General features: G+C 38.0%; 1 protein-coding gene across 2 annotated transcripts; it reads left to right on the plus strand.

Annotated features, from left to right (window-relative positions):
• The first annotated feature begins 821 nt into the window (after positions 1-821).
• alkal1 (ALK and LTK ligand 1) lies at positions 822-9,154 on the plus strand. Of its 2 annotated transcripts, none has more exons than XM_061737150.1 (6): positions 822-1,464; positions 1,799-2,077; positions 4,238-4,291; positions 5,458-5,541; positions 7,158-7,231; positions 8,615-9,154. In XM_061737150.1, the coding sequence occupies exons 2-5, from the start codon at positions 1,810-1,812 to the stop codon at positions 7,220-7,222; spliced, it is 471 nt and encodes a 156-aa protein (XP_061593134.1). In that variant the 5' UTR covers positions 822-1,464; positions 1,799-1,809; the 3' UTR covers positions 7,223-7,231; positions 8,615-9,154. The 2 variants fall into 2 exon arrangements, with proteins under 2 accessions (XP_061593134.1, XP_061593135.1); XM_061737151.1 differs by having other exon boundaries at positions 5,461-5,541.
• The last annotated feature ends 6,715 nt before the right edge of the window (positions 9,155-15,869 follow it).

The following is a 15,869-nucleotide window of genomic DNA, read 5'->3' on the forward strand; positions in this document are numbered from 1 at the left end:
CAGGATACATAAAATGGATCACTGCAAAAACTCAAAATCTTAACAAGAATATTTGTCTTATTTCTAGTTAAAATGTCTCATTTTAGTAAAAAAAATCTCATTACACTTAAAACAAGACTCATAACTGGAAAAAACAACAATTTTCACCTGTTTCAAGTAGATTTTTACTTAAAATAAGTAGAAAAATCTGCATGTGGAACAAGATTTTATTGCTTGTAATGAGAAGATAAATCTTGTCCCATTGGCAGATTTTCCTACTTATTTCAAGTGAAAATTTTCTTGAAACAGGTGAAAATTGTCAAATAAGTTATTTTTCTGGTGATGACTCTAAATGTTGAAATAGCAGTAAAACCACATTCATTGATGAAATAACATAAGGGATGGAAAGGAGGGATGGTAGTTTTACAGGGGGGATGATTTGGACCGTTTTTATTTCAGGGGGGGATGCCATCCCCCCTCATCCCCCCTCAACTCCAGTACTGCTTATATGTGATTTTAACCATTACACTATGAACTGAAACTTTCTTGGAGCCTGAACAGCTAAGAGACGACGACGTGACTTCTTCCTCTATTTGAACCCAATGAAATGAAACATACAACATCTTATAGCACTCTCTTGACTTAATTTGTTAATTTACCTGATTAATTAGCCTAGATATTCCACTAATTTAGGTCGAGCAGGGTCTCTGCGTTAATGTGGAGAGGGCGGGCTCATAGTAGCTGAGCCAGCAATCTTCTGACTCAAATGGAGCATGTAGATATCCACAATTACATAATTCTTACAAACTCTTCAACAGTTTTTTTGCATTAAGGGGTAAAACAGCCTCATGGCTGCTCCTTGAGGTGCATTCTCTGCAGTGCTTAGGCGGTCACAAGACTTAGACACGAGCGAAAACATCGGCACGCCGACAGGTCTGACAGAAGCTTACAGTACAAGCCCCCAGATTCTTCCCTTCTCTGCATCCAACATCCAACAAGTTGCTCCTTTTCCAAAACTACTTCAGTGCGGCGCTGCTGTCTCTTTCGCTTATCTCACTTTTTCTTTTCCTCCCTCCTATGGAAATTTCAGAGAAGGATTTTTTTTAGACCTCAGGAAAAATTACTTTATCTGTTGAAGGGGTCGTTTTAACATAGAGTCGAATGATCCTGTAAAAACATATCAGTGATGTTTTGGTGCGTAAAGGAGTGGCGCATGCCAAAGTGAGCGAATGCCACTGGAAGAAATTACACTGAAGATGTCAACATTGCTTTACCACCCACTCGAAATCGATTATATTACCTTCAAGAAGGTGGCTCTCCGTATAAATAGGAACGCTTTAATTCAAGAAAGACGGCGTTGAGCACTGTCTGGTGGCTGCTCTTTCTCTCACCGGGACCACAGACAACGCCTGGAAGAATTTGCCCAAGACAATTGTGTCCACTTTCCAGGACATAAGCATCATAAGCACCTTTAATTCCTAAACGGTAAGTTTAAAGTTTGATTACCCTTCTTTTTGACTTTTTTTTAACTCGAGGAAAGGGGATGTTTTGTAACTTATGCTACACCAGGCATTTTTTGCATGATCATTTAATTCCACTTGCAAAAATGAGATTGGGTAAGATTTGACAAGGAATTTTGAAATCCTTGAGGAAATATGAAGACTCTCAAAAGCCAATGCTGGTACATCTGTTGGTGTTAAGGATGATGCAGGGTGTACAGTTATCTTCTTCTTGGTTAAAATCACATAAAACAGGACAATTCCTTGACTTATAAACCATGTAACCCATCTGCAACCAAACTTATTTTGCTTGCTTTCAGACAGCGAAGCCATGCAGGTGGAGAGGAAATGGCACGTACTATTAACAATCTTCTTTCTGGTCATCACCTCGGGTCAGTGTATGGACAGCAAAGAGGTCAGGCAGAGAGAAAGAAGGACCCTGTTGGATCTCATCTTACAGGTTATCAAAGACAGTCAGCAACGGGACAAACCCATGTCCAGGCGCTGCAGTAGTGGACTCCACACTTCAGCACAAGACATGAAGTTCTCCTCCCGTGAAAAGCCTTTCTATGTCCCTAGGCTGGATAACAGACTCATAGGTAAGCTGATAAGACTTATTTTTAGGACCTGATGATGAAAGCATAATCCCCATTTTACTGTTGAAGACAGCTGTCATTGGTCTGACCAGTGCTGTAAATCTGATGGAGGAGCTTTCTTTAGGTTTGCTTAAATTGAATGGAAGTAGGTGTATTCTGCAGGTTAGTTCACGAAATCTTGACAGTAGCATAGATTTCCCCCCCCCTTGTCTATTATCACCAGTCTTTGACAATGACGCAGTGTTCACATCTATTGCCCGGTTCATCTCAGTTTAAAGTGATTGTATAATTCATGTAATTCAAGATAAAGTAGTTTCTTAATCAGAAGTGCTACTTCTTCATTAATATATTCTGAATACATTGCCACTTATTCACAAAATGATTGATTACTGGATAGAAAGGTACTATCAATCAACGTAGGAGGAGCATAGTGCCAAACTTATGAATGATTCATTCAGTATGAATCACTGAGCAACCTTTAACATGAATGACCCCCCCCACCTGGTCCTTCAATCGCTGGACTTACGCGAAATATAAGAAAGCAATGTCATTGATTTCAGTGATTTTTTTTTAAAATGGCACCTAATACTCTTAGCATAATTTAGAAAAGCTATGCCTTTATTTGTACGGCCATGAAAAAGAGCTAGATGAAACTGCCTTTATCGGTTCAGATTAAGCACTATGTCCAGGCTGCAATTCATCCATTTCAGTAGATTTTCCATAAACAAGACTTTACTTATCTAAAAGCCAAAATTGAATGTTTTGTAACAAAGACAAAATATCGTAACAAAAAAAACAAAACAGCCTTTTTATTTATGTTAAGTGTTCTTTTTTTGCTGCAACAGAAAACACCAGGAGTACACCTTATTGGTACAGTATGTGCATTGAACATAATGTGCATGAAAATGACATTTCAGATTCTCTCTACCATCACTATCAATTTGAACATGTCAGAGTGATGTTGTAAAGGCATCATACCGCTCAAAGTCTTGGCCCCAGCTTACGCATTTGGAAAAGTACCTTTCTCAGACCAGTGAGTGGATGGAATTTATCTTTTGAGGATATTAGAAAGAAGCATATTAGCACTGGTGCGTGTGACACTACCGAAGAACCACGGTCACGCAAGGATAGAACTTCAGAACATGTCGAGGTTGAAGACATCTGTAAACACACTGTTGTATTCACCCTGGAGTTGTTCCTGCATGTCCCTCAGAAGCCACAGCTGTGTCATCAGAATGACAGCTATGGTGAGGCAAACATACTATGAGGGAATGCATCTATTTTATTATTGGTTTCATCTGTTACCATTTATGTTTCCATCTAAAAAAAAAAAGAAAAGCCTTGGAAGAGCAACTGAGGAGTTAATGCTCATGGACAGTGGGCAGTGCAGTGAAACCACGCTGGCTGACTTTATAATACTGTGTAATACTCATAAATACTTCAACGCAGCACAACAGGATTTTGCCTTGATACAAGGGTTTACTTCTAAACCCTGTTCAGCTCTCGATAACCTTTGATGTTATATTACTCAAATACAGTGTTTTAAAATGATTTTAATGGCTTGCTGAAAATGTACAACCCAACTAACTGGCTTTCACCTACGCTGTTGCAGTATCGCATGCTCCTGGGTCTGGGGGCTTATGTAGACTTACTCTGATCAGTATTAGATATGCATACAATAATAATCTCTTCAGGCTGGCAGTATGTCCAGTGTTTTGTTAGAGTCCTGCATGTGTCATTTTTGTAAAGCATTGGATGGAGACAGGGGCTACATAATGCCCTTAGCTCCAATTTTATTTCACAAAATGTCCCCAAAACATGAACATGACTGAGTAAAATGTAGAGACGTGTTTGGGTACAGAAATATTACATTGGCTGTGTTACTAAACAATAAAAGTCATAATGAATAATGTTCATGTATGGTGTACTTTGGGATTAATATTTGTGAGTGATAGATAGTAAAATAACTGTCAGAAATGATGATGGATGTTTACCGTGCATGGCTTCAATGCTTCACGCTTTATTTGACTTTAAGTGAAGATGCAGAGAAATTTTCTGCATCAAAATGATGAGAGAAATGGAGAATTTGACTTTAATGATACCATACATATCATCATATCATAATTGTTGTATTGACAGTCTAACAGTGACTTTATTTTCCAGATGTTGTTCCAAGAGATCCAAACATGAAAGGCAAATTCATTCAGCATTTCGGAGGTAAGAAAACTGCCGTCAAAGATAATGTCATCAAGAATCCAAATGTTTTAGCTTTTACTGCAGCCCTCTCCAGCCACTGTGAAACAGCTTTAACCGGAAAACAACTTATAGATAAAAGTTGTCACTTTTCCTATGCAGGTTTTGCCTGTAAGTCGTTTTCCCACCCCTGAGAAAGTCATTTTCATTCCAGCAAGTCAATGTACAGTATGCTGAAGTCATAGACAGCTTTATGAACACTGGCACTGCTGTGGGTCAGGAGGGGGCCGCCTGGCTTAGCTGCAGGGCAGTAGTCTAGAGAAACAGCACATGGTCTGAAGCTCACAGAATTAAGTTGAAGGCACTGCAAAGTTAAGCTGATTATTTGTCTCAGGACCTGTGAGTAGACTTCATTATTGGTATGAAAATCTGGAAGCTTAATCATGGGAGCAGAAACTCTCAGAGGTGATTATAATTGAAGACCCGATTCCCCTTCACACTAAGTCCAGTTGAACCCTGAACTCTAGCACCTCACGATGTCTGCAACAGTGCACTGTTTACTTTTTTTCTTGATCCTTTTTTATACATTTTTGTCAATTACCAACAAATTTGAGGTACACGCACATTAGTGGTTGTTCCAAAGAAAAAAAAACAAGACAAAGAGTCTTGGTTTTAGGCCCAACTCCTAAATTGGTCCAGGAGAAGCTTCTCAATGATAGATGATGGCAAAGGATAATGGTAGCTGATCAGAACACAATCTCTCAAATGTGTTAAGTCTGAGATCTGGCAACTGGGAAGAACATAGTATTTAACTCACAAGCTTTTTATCATCATCAAAGTATTCAGTCAGCCACTGGCCTGTGAGGCAGCTGACGTCATGCTGGAGAAAGAGATGTTCAACTCCTATCAAGAGTTAGATGTTTCATAATAGGATAAAGGTAGTGACTCAGAACAACTCTGTATTGATTATAAGCGAGCCCTCCAAAATCATGCAGTAAAAACGCCTTCTGTTGTATAGAAGGACCACTGGATCCGCTGTCTCTTGGGATCAAAGCTTTATTTAGCCTCTGTCAATATGTCACCCCTGTGCCGCTAAAGTGGATGCCTGGATGAAAAGATAATAGTCATATTGAATTAATGAACATCTTGAAATGATCTTAAGTTTCCCTGATTGGACCTTTTCTATTAAGCAGGGCAAGTCAAGTTCTCGCCGGAGTGTAAAACACACTTTCATAGACTTTACCACAACACAAGGGATTGTTCAACACCAGCATGTAAGTACACTTTTTTCAGTTATGTTGTGTCTTCTCTTTTTCAGTTTGCTCAGAATCTAATGTATTTGTCATCAAGTGTTATGTTTAAAAGTCCTGAAAACTTTTGGGTGTATTCATTTAATTATCTTATATTTATTTGTACCTCTCAATTTGGTTGGAGCTGCCACACTCAGAATTTAATTGCATTCACATGAACTTCCACTGTCAGTCAGATCTGAGCACCGCTGAGTAGAAACAAACCTACCTGTGGATGTGATGGGTTTTTTTTCTATTGGAAATACTAACTTTCGTTGCCCCATGTTTTGTCAAGAATACTCTGAAACTGAATATTTATGACTGCAGTGCTTTCTAAAATTGTAAACAAGCACTACAATTTGCAGATTAATGTTAAGTACTCCAATGTGTAGGGCAGTGGTTCTCAATCCTGGTTCTCAAGTATCCCTGCTCTGCTTGTTTTAGATGTTGCCGTGCACCAATACACCTGATTCTAATTATTAGCTTGTCACCAAGGCCTGCACAACTCTGTTGATGACACAGCTACTTGTATCACGGTGTGCTGAAGCAGGGTGGCATCTAAAACATGCAGAGCGGGGTACTTGAGGACAAAGATTGAGAACCAATGTTCCAGAAGATGTAGTGAATAACTCCTGTCTGCATCATGATTTAAAACTTATGAGAACTTTTACCCCTAAATGTATTAGGGGTAAAAGGTGTAAGGTGTTTGATGTAAGGTGCAAGTTGATGACGTAAAGTATTGCTTCATAGTCTTATAATATATTGGGTTCAGAATTACCAATATATATGACCAAGCTGTGTCTACCCACGACCTTGATGCTCCGCAGAAAGCTGCATATTTTCGGTACTCTCAAGCATTTCTGCTACAGATTAATGTTCCTTTCACCAATTTAAATCAAGGTTATAAAACTATCTACTATTTAAACTTGATGTCATAGAATACCTTTCCTGATTCTTTCCCATCTTGTCTGAATTATGGATGCCCATGGATCTATCAACAGTTTGCAGATTTATCCCTGGAATCGTTAAAATTTGAGAGCTGTGAAGATGTTAAGCAAGGAAAAGCATACGGTGCTCACTTGTAACTGATAGTTGATGAGTCAAACATGTTTTTGTTGTGAGGAGGATTACATGCAGATGACTTTTTTTTGGCGATCCGTTTTCAATTTGTATCAAGTTAGCATTAATGTTGCAGTACTGACAGCTGGATCAGAACACATTTGTCTCTGAGTTTGGGATGATACGCAGCACTACAGAGTACATTTGTTCCTTTCTCATGTTTATTTACAAATGCGGATACACGAATCCTTGGTTGACTTTGCACTCATCACACTGAGCTGCTCATCCACAGAAACATTATTTTCTTGAAGTTTTGTATTTTCTCTCATACTTTGGAAACTGTTATTTACTAATTATTGCTGAGAACATTCATGCCTTAAGAATACTTACAGTAATTACCAGCATGTTTGTCCTGCAAAGGTTTTATTTTCTCACTAATTGTAGTTTAAGGATTCTACTGTTTCAAGAGGATTATTGAACCTAATGTTTTTTTTAGTATCATGTCAACTTAATAATGGTCTTTTTTTCTCTTTTTTTGTTAGACTACAAAAGATGCGCAAGATTGCTAACACGATTAGCAATGAGTCCACTCTGCATGCAATCATAGATGTTGCATGTGAGTAACAATGTGTTTCCTCTTCTTCTGATGTCCATATTCAATGTTATTCATTTTCAACATTCTAATTTAAAAAAAAGGAAAAGAAAATGACTGATTGAGACAGACTCAGATATGTCTTAAATTTTGTGTCTCGATTGATGAGAGGAATGTCTTTTCAGCTCCTATTGAGATTTAATATAATGTGTGTTGCCACATAAGTGAATACAACTGATTCTAAAATAATCAGAAACACATCTCTTGTACACTGTCCAACTTTGTATCCTGCAAGAGTATGGTATTTCTTGCTGTTGGACATGCTATAGTAAATCTTTGCCAAAAAGCGGCTTTTACATATTTAGTCTAACTTCAAACTTTATTCATAGTCAGTTCTTTTGTGCATAACAATCAACTTCGTCACGCATTGTGGAGTCAGAAAGAAACAGATTTCATGGATTCACTTCTTTGAAATTATATGCAAAAAAAAAAGTATTTGCATTTAAATCATACTGTTGCGCAAATGTGGGAAAAGAGCATATAGAAGAGGGCAGAAAATATTCGACCTAGTGCTCCGCTGCAAGAAGATTAGAGGGGTATGTCAGTGTAAATTTGTGAAAATCCCTCACTTGTTTGAAAAAAGAAATCCTAAAGTATAAGCCACTTACAGTCGCATGCAATCCTTTGCTTAAAAAGTTTGGAAAATGATCTTTTTTGTGTCGCCATCAATAATGCTAATTATGCACACCCTGTGGGGTGCTGTCAAAAACTTGTCATGATGACCTTAATCGCGCTAAACAAGGCATCTCTGGACAAAGAAGGAACTCAAATTGTCGTCAGTGGAGTAATTTTGAATGTGTAGGCATGTCTTTGTTAAGGTGATCTTTGATGACAGCAGATCAGAAGCTTTGTCTGCCATCTAGGTCTGAATCTAACATAGGTAAGAGCATGTGTTCACAGTGAAAGCAATTACATGCAGCTGACGAGAGAATGCCACAAAAGGGTTCATCTCTGCCAGTGGCTACTTCAGGTCATTGCATATAGGTGACGATTAAACAATTGAAGAGGCTGACACATTCTCGGGAATTGGATAATAAGATCCTGTCCCCACTCTTCTGTGAACTCAAATGTTACAGTCGACGAGCTTTGGTAGACATATGGACTCACGATTAAGTAACTGGCTGTTTTTGAATGAGCTTCAGTAACATTAAGGACAGTTAATGGCAAGTCAGTAATGAGCCTCTTTACAGGCTGACAATCTGACCTCAACAGCAAGATCTCAAGATGTGTCAAAATCTGCATGCACTAAAAGGACTTTTTTTTTCTTAATTTTTAAGTAAAATGCTTTAAACTGCACAGAAACTGAAGATGCTCATCAAGTTTTTCTGTTTTGCCATTTGATTCCAGGTCCTGGTGTGGCAGAAGAGGGATCAGTGTGTTGCCAAGGAAGTGCCTTTGAATGCACAGCAGTCACAAGAACATTGTGGTGTTTATATTGTCACTATTTTTTGTTTGTTTGTTTGTTTGCTTTTTTTTTGTTGCTTTTTTTTGTTCTTGTTGTCATTTCTGAAAATACCGAATGGACATTTGTGATTGTTTTTGGATGGATCATTTTTTGGTTTTAAATGAGCCTGTATGTACCACGTATTTGTAAGGAAATATTAATTTAATATTAAATGCACCTATTTATTGACAGGGTATGTATATAATGATTTCACAATCATTCAAGATCTGATGATTTTGGTTATAACATTTGTATATGATGGAGAGGAAGCTTTTTTTTCTCCTTATATATGAATTCCATTTTCATTGTTATGTTGATATGCTCTGTCATTGTCTACATTACTTTTTGTTTTGGCACTTGAGTGTTTGCTGATAATGAGATCATATGAAATAACAACAGTGGTTAATGCACTGCAGTACTGAATAAAGAATATTGAAGCACAACTGATTTTTCTCTTATTGAAGATAAAAAAAAGTAATGGGTGAGACCACAACTGGAACCCAGGGGAGTGGGCTATGCATTATTGGCACAGTGTTTCGTGTGTTTATCCCTGTCTCTTCTCTTTAAAGAGAAAAATACCATCCTCCCCTCGTCTAACTTAGTAAAACAAAAGAGAAAAGCACCAAAAGGGCTGGATTTCATTAAAGCATTGCTGCTGTGGGAATACTTTTTCCTTCTCTCTTTGAATCGAAACGTTTCTTCTGCAGTTTTCTGTTTCTTTCTCGACGCAACCTCCGGTGTCCTTGCCCATGCTCCAGAGCAGGTGTTATCATTACTTGACTCCCTCCTCTGACTGGATTTTGTTGCAAAATGCCTGGCAGATATGTGCATCTGTTTCTTGCAATAACACACTCAATCATTGCTATCAGATATCTTGGACTCCACAGAATATTGAGCAATCCAAACTCAACAGAAAGAAACATACAGTGTTCTGGAAATGACACGCAAAGGCTTAACAAATCCATAGCAAGTTTAAGGCATGTGAAATGCTTGAGGTTTGTAATATATATAATCAATACTGCTATTTTACATTTTCAAGTTCCATCTAATTTTCAGAAAGGTCTAGCAAGTTTGCCGAGAGAAAGTATTTCAAGTAAATTGTTAAATGATAATCAAAGTCCAACAAAGCAAGTGTTCGTGGTGCTACAGACCTCGAGCCTCAGACCACATGATATATGAAGCTGAAATGTGATACACACTGAACATAGTGTCCAAGTTTACTTGCCAAACAAGAAAAATGTTTTCTTTCAAAGGATGCCACATGCTTTCATTTCAGGCTCCATAAACAGAAAATACACAACACTGTCTTTAAGATTTTGAGGGGATTAAGATAAGCAAAGCTGTCATTTCCTTACAGTGACTCTCCAAATATAGGGATAAAGACCTTAGAGCTGGTGTGTAATGAACATCTAATTGATCATTGTGGGTTGTTTTTTTTTACAAACATTTATGTCAACAGAGTGCTATGAAATCCTGAGAAAATAAAGTGCAAACTTTTTATCCTCTTGACATGTATCACCTTGTAATTCCTCGAGCATAGTGGCAATCATCATCTGTTGTTGTTGCTGGAGGCTCAAATAAACACTGAGCTACACACACATGCACACACAAAAAGATGCTGATGGACATGGTTTGGAGAAAACATGTGGTTTAAGCCAAAGATTACAACAGCTCAGTTCTCACGTCAAATTGTCTCTGCAGACTAAGATGGAGCGTTTAGTTTCACGGGGTCATGTATTATTCACCAAAATCTGGCTTATTGTGAGGCCATTTAAAACGCACTCATAGAAGCTGTCCATTTTGAGGGCTGGGGTTGTTTAAAAGGTTGCATTGCCAAACACTCGATTTGATGATGTACAGACCCTGTCAGCGTGCCTCTGATCTGAATCCACGTAAGGTTTCCAACTTGATATGAGATCGCCTTGTACTGCACGGCTATAAAACAGCTGATGGAGACCCCCTTCACAAATCACAACTTCCTCAAGAACAGAGGATTTGACATTTGTGCTCCACCAAATTCCTATATACTTTTAAATCTGCAAAAATAAATGACCACAGAGCAACAGCAAGACTCTTCTAAAGGTACAGATGAGGTACTTCCATGTGCCGTGTTGATCATCTAGGCCAGTTAAGAAAAAAAGGTAATGTTTTTCTGGTTAAGTTATAAAAGGATTAGGTGGCTAAAAATAAAGTGTGTACCTCATGGGCCTGCACTGGGGATCCCTTTCCCTCCGGGTGGGCAGAGCAAGGACACCAGATCCTAATCTGAGGAGGATATCACTTATCTGGAGACAAACAGCACAGATTAGGAGAGGAGACAGAAGATGCACTGGGGACAGCATGTGGGAGGGCTTTAACACAATTACACACAAGCACCAAATCCCTTCTCTGGCACCTTTGAGAAATTGTGGTGTAATAAAATAGTAAATAGAGACCAAAGCCTTGCCATTTCCTTCCTGTCAGACTGCTCCCAGCTCCACCAAAGCCCTGGAGCAGAGAGAGGAAACACCTTTAAATGTTGCTACTTTCAAATCCACTTCCACTTTGAACTGACAGTAACAACAGTCTTGCAGAAACGTTTGGGCCCTCGAAGCACAGCTCCCATTCTGAATCACATCAGCTCCCCAATTGAGCTAATTGTCCTAATTTCTGCCTCTCACTGGCTTTGAAATCATGCACACTTTTGTAATTCGGTTGACGGACATATTTCATGCTAACGCGTAAACATGTTTTCTTATGACGTATATAACCCCCCGCCAATCCATAGAAGAATTTTGTGGTAAAGGTAAACACTATAATCCAATTTTGGAAACCCCAAGGCTTCATTCAAGCAAACCACTATATTTATATGAATCACAACATCCTTGGTGGCTGCAAAACTCTCACAGAGGGTTAAGTGATTCACTCCATGTCTCATGATTAATTCATGCCCTTCTCTTTTTGAAGAATACACAAATCCTGCATGACTCACAAATAACATACATTCACAATCCCCATTTGGGATTTGACAGCGGATAAATGAGTTGTCATGATCAGTTTGCTCTTTCACACCATTTCCATGATTCCAGATATGGTAATATCGGTAATAGGGTAATTTGAACCGAGTTAATCCTGTGCAACAGCTGCTGTTCTTCAGCGTGCTGATGTGTTGACTGTGACAGTACCTGAAAGAGTTATCGTTGACTCTGGTCTATACAACACATAACTGTTTGATAAGAGAAAAAAAAGCTGCTGCAGCTCAGTTTGTGTGCCAAATGCAAAGTCTTTGATCCAGTGTTGCTGGAGGTGTTGGCCTTGTCTCTGCCACCCCCTCTACATGCCCCACACTGTGTGTCCCTCACGGCTAAGACAGCGCACACCGAATATCTGCAAAAACATCAGCTGGTGGCTGACTCCCCCCACCTTGACGTGTCACATAGTAAAGCTTCTTTTCTTTATTATTTCTGTGTTTGAATTACATAAATGTTCTCGTTAAATGGGTTAAGAACAAATGCATCAGGGGCACCTACAGGAAACAAAGGTTTCATTATTTGCAATGATATTTCTGGGGATTTAGAGTCATGTGAAGTAGAAAACACACCCTCTTTCAAATCTAAGGACACAATAAGAATGCATCTCATCCTTACAAGGTCCTGAAATATGTTGAGGAATTTTGTTACATTCTTCTTTACAATGTTTCTTCAGTCCATTCAGGTTTGGGGGTCTTCATTTGAGCACAGCTTTCTTAAGATCCTCCCACAAAGTGCTGGTGGTGTTTAGGTCTGGCCCATTGCCACGTCTTCCTTTTCGCTTTCAGCCTTGCTGGGTGGCGTTACATTGGCATCCAACTTGTACGGAACCTTGGAGTTATTTTTGACCAGTACATTTTATTCACATATAAAAGTGTACTGTAGGACTGCCTTCTTTCATATATGATATTTCCAAAATTGGCTGGAGGAACGTCCTCTCTTCAGGCGATGCAAAAAACTATTGGATGGATTTGTTATTTCAAGATAGGACTACTACACTTCGTATTATCAGGCTGTCCCACAGTTTCTCTGTGATGCTTCAAACTGATCCAAAATGCTGCAGTGAGGGTTCTGATGAGGATTGGCTGAAGAGACCAATCCATGTAAAACGTATTTGCGGTTCCTATAGTTCCTCAAACTGTTAAGAAAGGAGGAGCCTTCAGTCTTCAGCCTCCTCTCTTGTGGAATCAGCTTTCAGTTTGGGCTCATGAATCAACACCATCTCTACACTCTAAGATCTTCTTTTTTAATGAAGCTCAGATGTGGCTAGGTGATGCTGAGTTGTATAGCCCTGCTGATATAGGCTTGGACTCTTTTTCGTATTCTCATATCAAGTACCTCCTGTACTCCTTTCAACCCCCAACTAGTTACGGGCAGGCCTTTGTGAATCCTACTGGAGGTCTCTTCCTGTTAAAGCAGCACAAATGATTTTGTTTTCATGTTAAAACTTAAGTTTTACTTAATTTGAAGAAATGTTTGCTTACTTACAGGGGGCATTATTTATCTCTCGCAATCTCCCGTACCTACTATCAGCAGAAACTTCTCAAATTAACTTTGCACTCCCATCCTGGTTGTCCCTTGCAACAACATAGTATTTACATTTCCAGAGGTGGGTAGTAACGAGTTAAATTTACTCCGTTACATTTACTTGAGTACGTTTTGGGAAATTTTGAACTTTTAGGAGTAGTTTTGAATCACTATACTTTTTACTTTTACTTGAGTAGATTTGTGAAGAAGAAACTGTTCCTCTTACTCCGCTACATTAGGCTACGTTGAGCTGTTACTTTTCTTTTATCCCTTTTATCCACGTACGCCTCAATCTCATGACATCACTGAGGGATTCTTTGGGAAAAATATTTGTTTTTGCATGTTTTGTCACATTTACACAGACTCAAACACACACAGAGTTTCTATGAGTTAATGGGCTTGTTCTAGTTCTGCCTGGTTAAAAAAGAAAAGTACAAATGCTTGAAATTTTGTACTACTTGTGCTTAATTTATTTTTTGATTCTGTTATTATTCTATTATTTATTAAAGTACTTGAATTTACTTTAAGATTATTTTAATTTAAGCTATGTTTTATGTTTTATTAATTTTAATTAATTTTATTATTTTATTGATTTAATTTGCCTGAAGATGATTATTTTGTACTTTTGTCTGTTTGAATGGTTGTGTTAAAAAAATAAATCAGACGTTACTAAACAGTTACTCAGTACTTGAGTAGTTTTTTTCACCAAGTACTTTTTTTACTTTTACTCAAGTTATTATTTGGATGACTACTTTTTACTTCTACTTGAGTCATATTATTCTGAAGTAACAGTACTTTTACTTGAGTACAAGTTTTGGCTACTCTACCCACCTCTGAACATTTCACATAAGATTAAGAGACTTGAGGAAAGGGGAGAGAGAGCAAGGAGGACTTCCATGCCTATTGGACCTGCTGAGTTAATAAGTGCAAAAGTATCATGGGCAGCTTTAAGCGGGTGGAGGGTCTCGCTGAAGACTGTCAGGTAGAGGAACTCCACTCCAGATTGGCAAGATGTAACCTCCACTTTACAGGGCACATTCCCTGATACATCACTCTAATTGCAACCACTGGAGAGTGGAGGTCAACAGGTTTCTGGTCAAGGGCGGAGCTCCACTTTCACCAAAGACTGCAGCCAGATTCTCTTGTTAAAAGGGAGTTTTTCCTTTCCAATCCAGCAATGATCAGGATGAGACTGAAGTGAGAATTCAGTCATCTATTTGTATGTTTTCCTTTACTGATCTGCTCTTTTTGAATTGACTATTTAAATACAGATATGATTAAGGACTTGCATTTTTAAATTGATATGATTTTAAATTACATTGGTTTGTAATTTGAATTAATTATAAATAAGACTTGATTGCAATACAAATACATTTTAATTTGATTAAATTTGATAATATTTACATGAGCCTGAATCGAACGTGTGAGCTTTTGCTGTGACGGGCTGATATGACTTTTGTTGTCAAGTGATTTGTTTATTTGTTTATTTGATTGGATCCCCATTAGCAGCTGCACAGCAGCTACTAATCTTCCTGGGGTCCACCTGCAAGTTAACATTGAGTAATGAAAAAGTTCAACTAAAATACAAATTATAATGATAAGGAAAAACTTACACTAATGATGACAGCAACCATTGCAGCAATAATTAAAACAATGATAACAATTAAGTAAAATTACAAAACAAAAAAAAACAGAAACAACAAGAAAAAAAATACTACCCAATAATAATAATAAATAAATAAAATGAGACAGAAATAATTATCTCATACATCAACTTAAGGAGTAAGACAAAATAAAACAGTAACAACAATCTCAATCATCATCATTTGTGAGTGTGTATGTGTATGTGTATGTGTTTCTGCCCGTGCCCTCGTCGTGTGCCTTCTACCTATTACTATATATTACTATTTATTACTATATATTATTATATATTACTATATATTACTATATATTACTATGGGCTATCAGATGACATTTCAGTAGCCTCTTAAAACCCAGTTTTGTTTTTTCTTTGGTGATGGTTTCTGGCAGTGCATTCCATGATGACCTGGCTCGATACAACACAGTACTTTGCATAGCGTCCTTTTTTGCTTTAGGCAGTTGGTGATGTGGTGCTATAAACGACAGAGAAAAAAAGACAAAAAAACACCACTTTTTCAGTTTGTCATACCAACCACCTGCATATCCACATAATCTCCACTTTGATCTTCTTATCATTGATTTACATTTTGCAGATTTTCAATTGAACCTTTGATCATTAACATAACCTGATTTCATTGAGGCATTAGCCATCACATTGATCACATCTTATTTTCCTCTACAATTCTTTGATACCTTGGTGTATAAAAGAGCTTATGGTTGGCTCGAGACTGATAGTGGCTAAATCCAAAGCCTAACTTTTCTATGTCCGTGCTTGACGATTGTTGCTGAGTAAACATGGTGCTGTGTATTGTCTTCAGGTTCTTCACTTAAGTCTATGTTCAAAGAACTGTGTCAGAAGCTCTGTGGTTTGGTCAGATTCAGCTTGGCAAAGCCAATCCGAGTTCTTGTGCTCTTTTTAAAAGAGGTTTCTTCATAGCGATCGCTCCAAACAAGCCAATCTTCTAAATCTTTTTGTATTTGT

The sequence above is a fragment of the Cololabis saira genome, chromosome 13 (assembly GCF_033807715.1).
Source record: "Cololabis saira isolate AMF1-May2022 chromosome 13, fColSai1.1, whole genome shotgun sequence".
Taxonomy (NCBI): domain Eukaryota; kingdom Metazoa; phylum Chordata; class Actinopteri; order Beloniformes; family Belonidae; genus Cololabis; species Cololabis saira.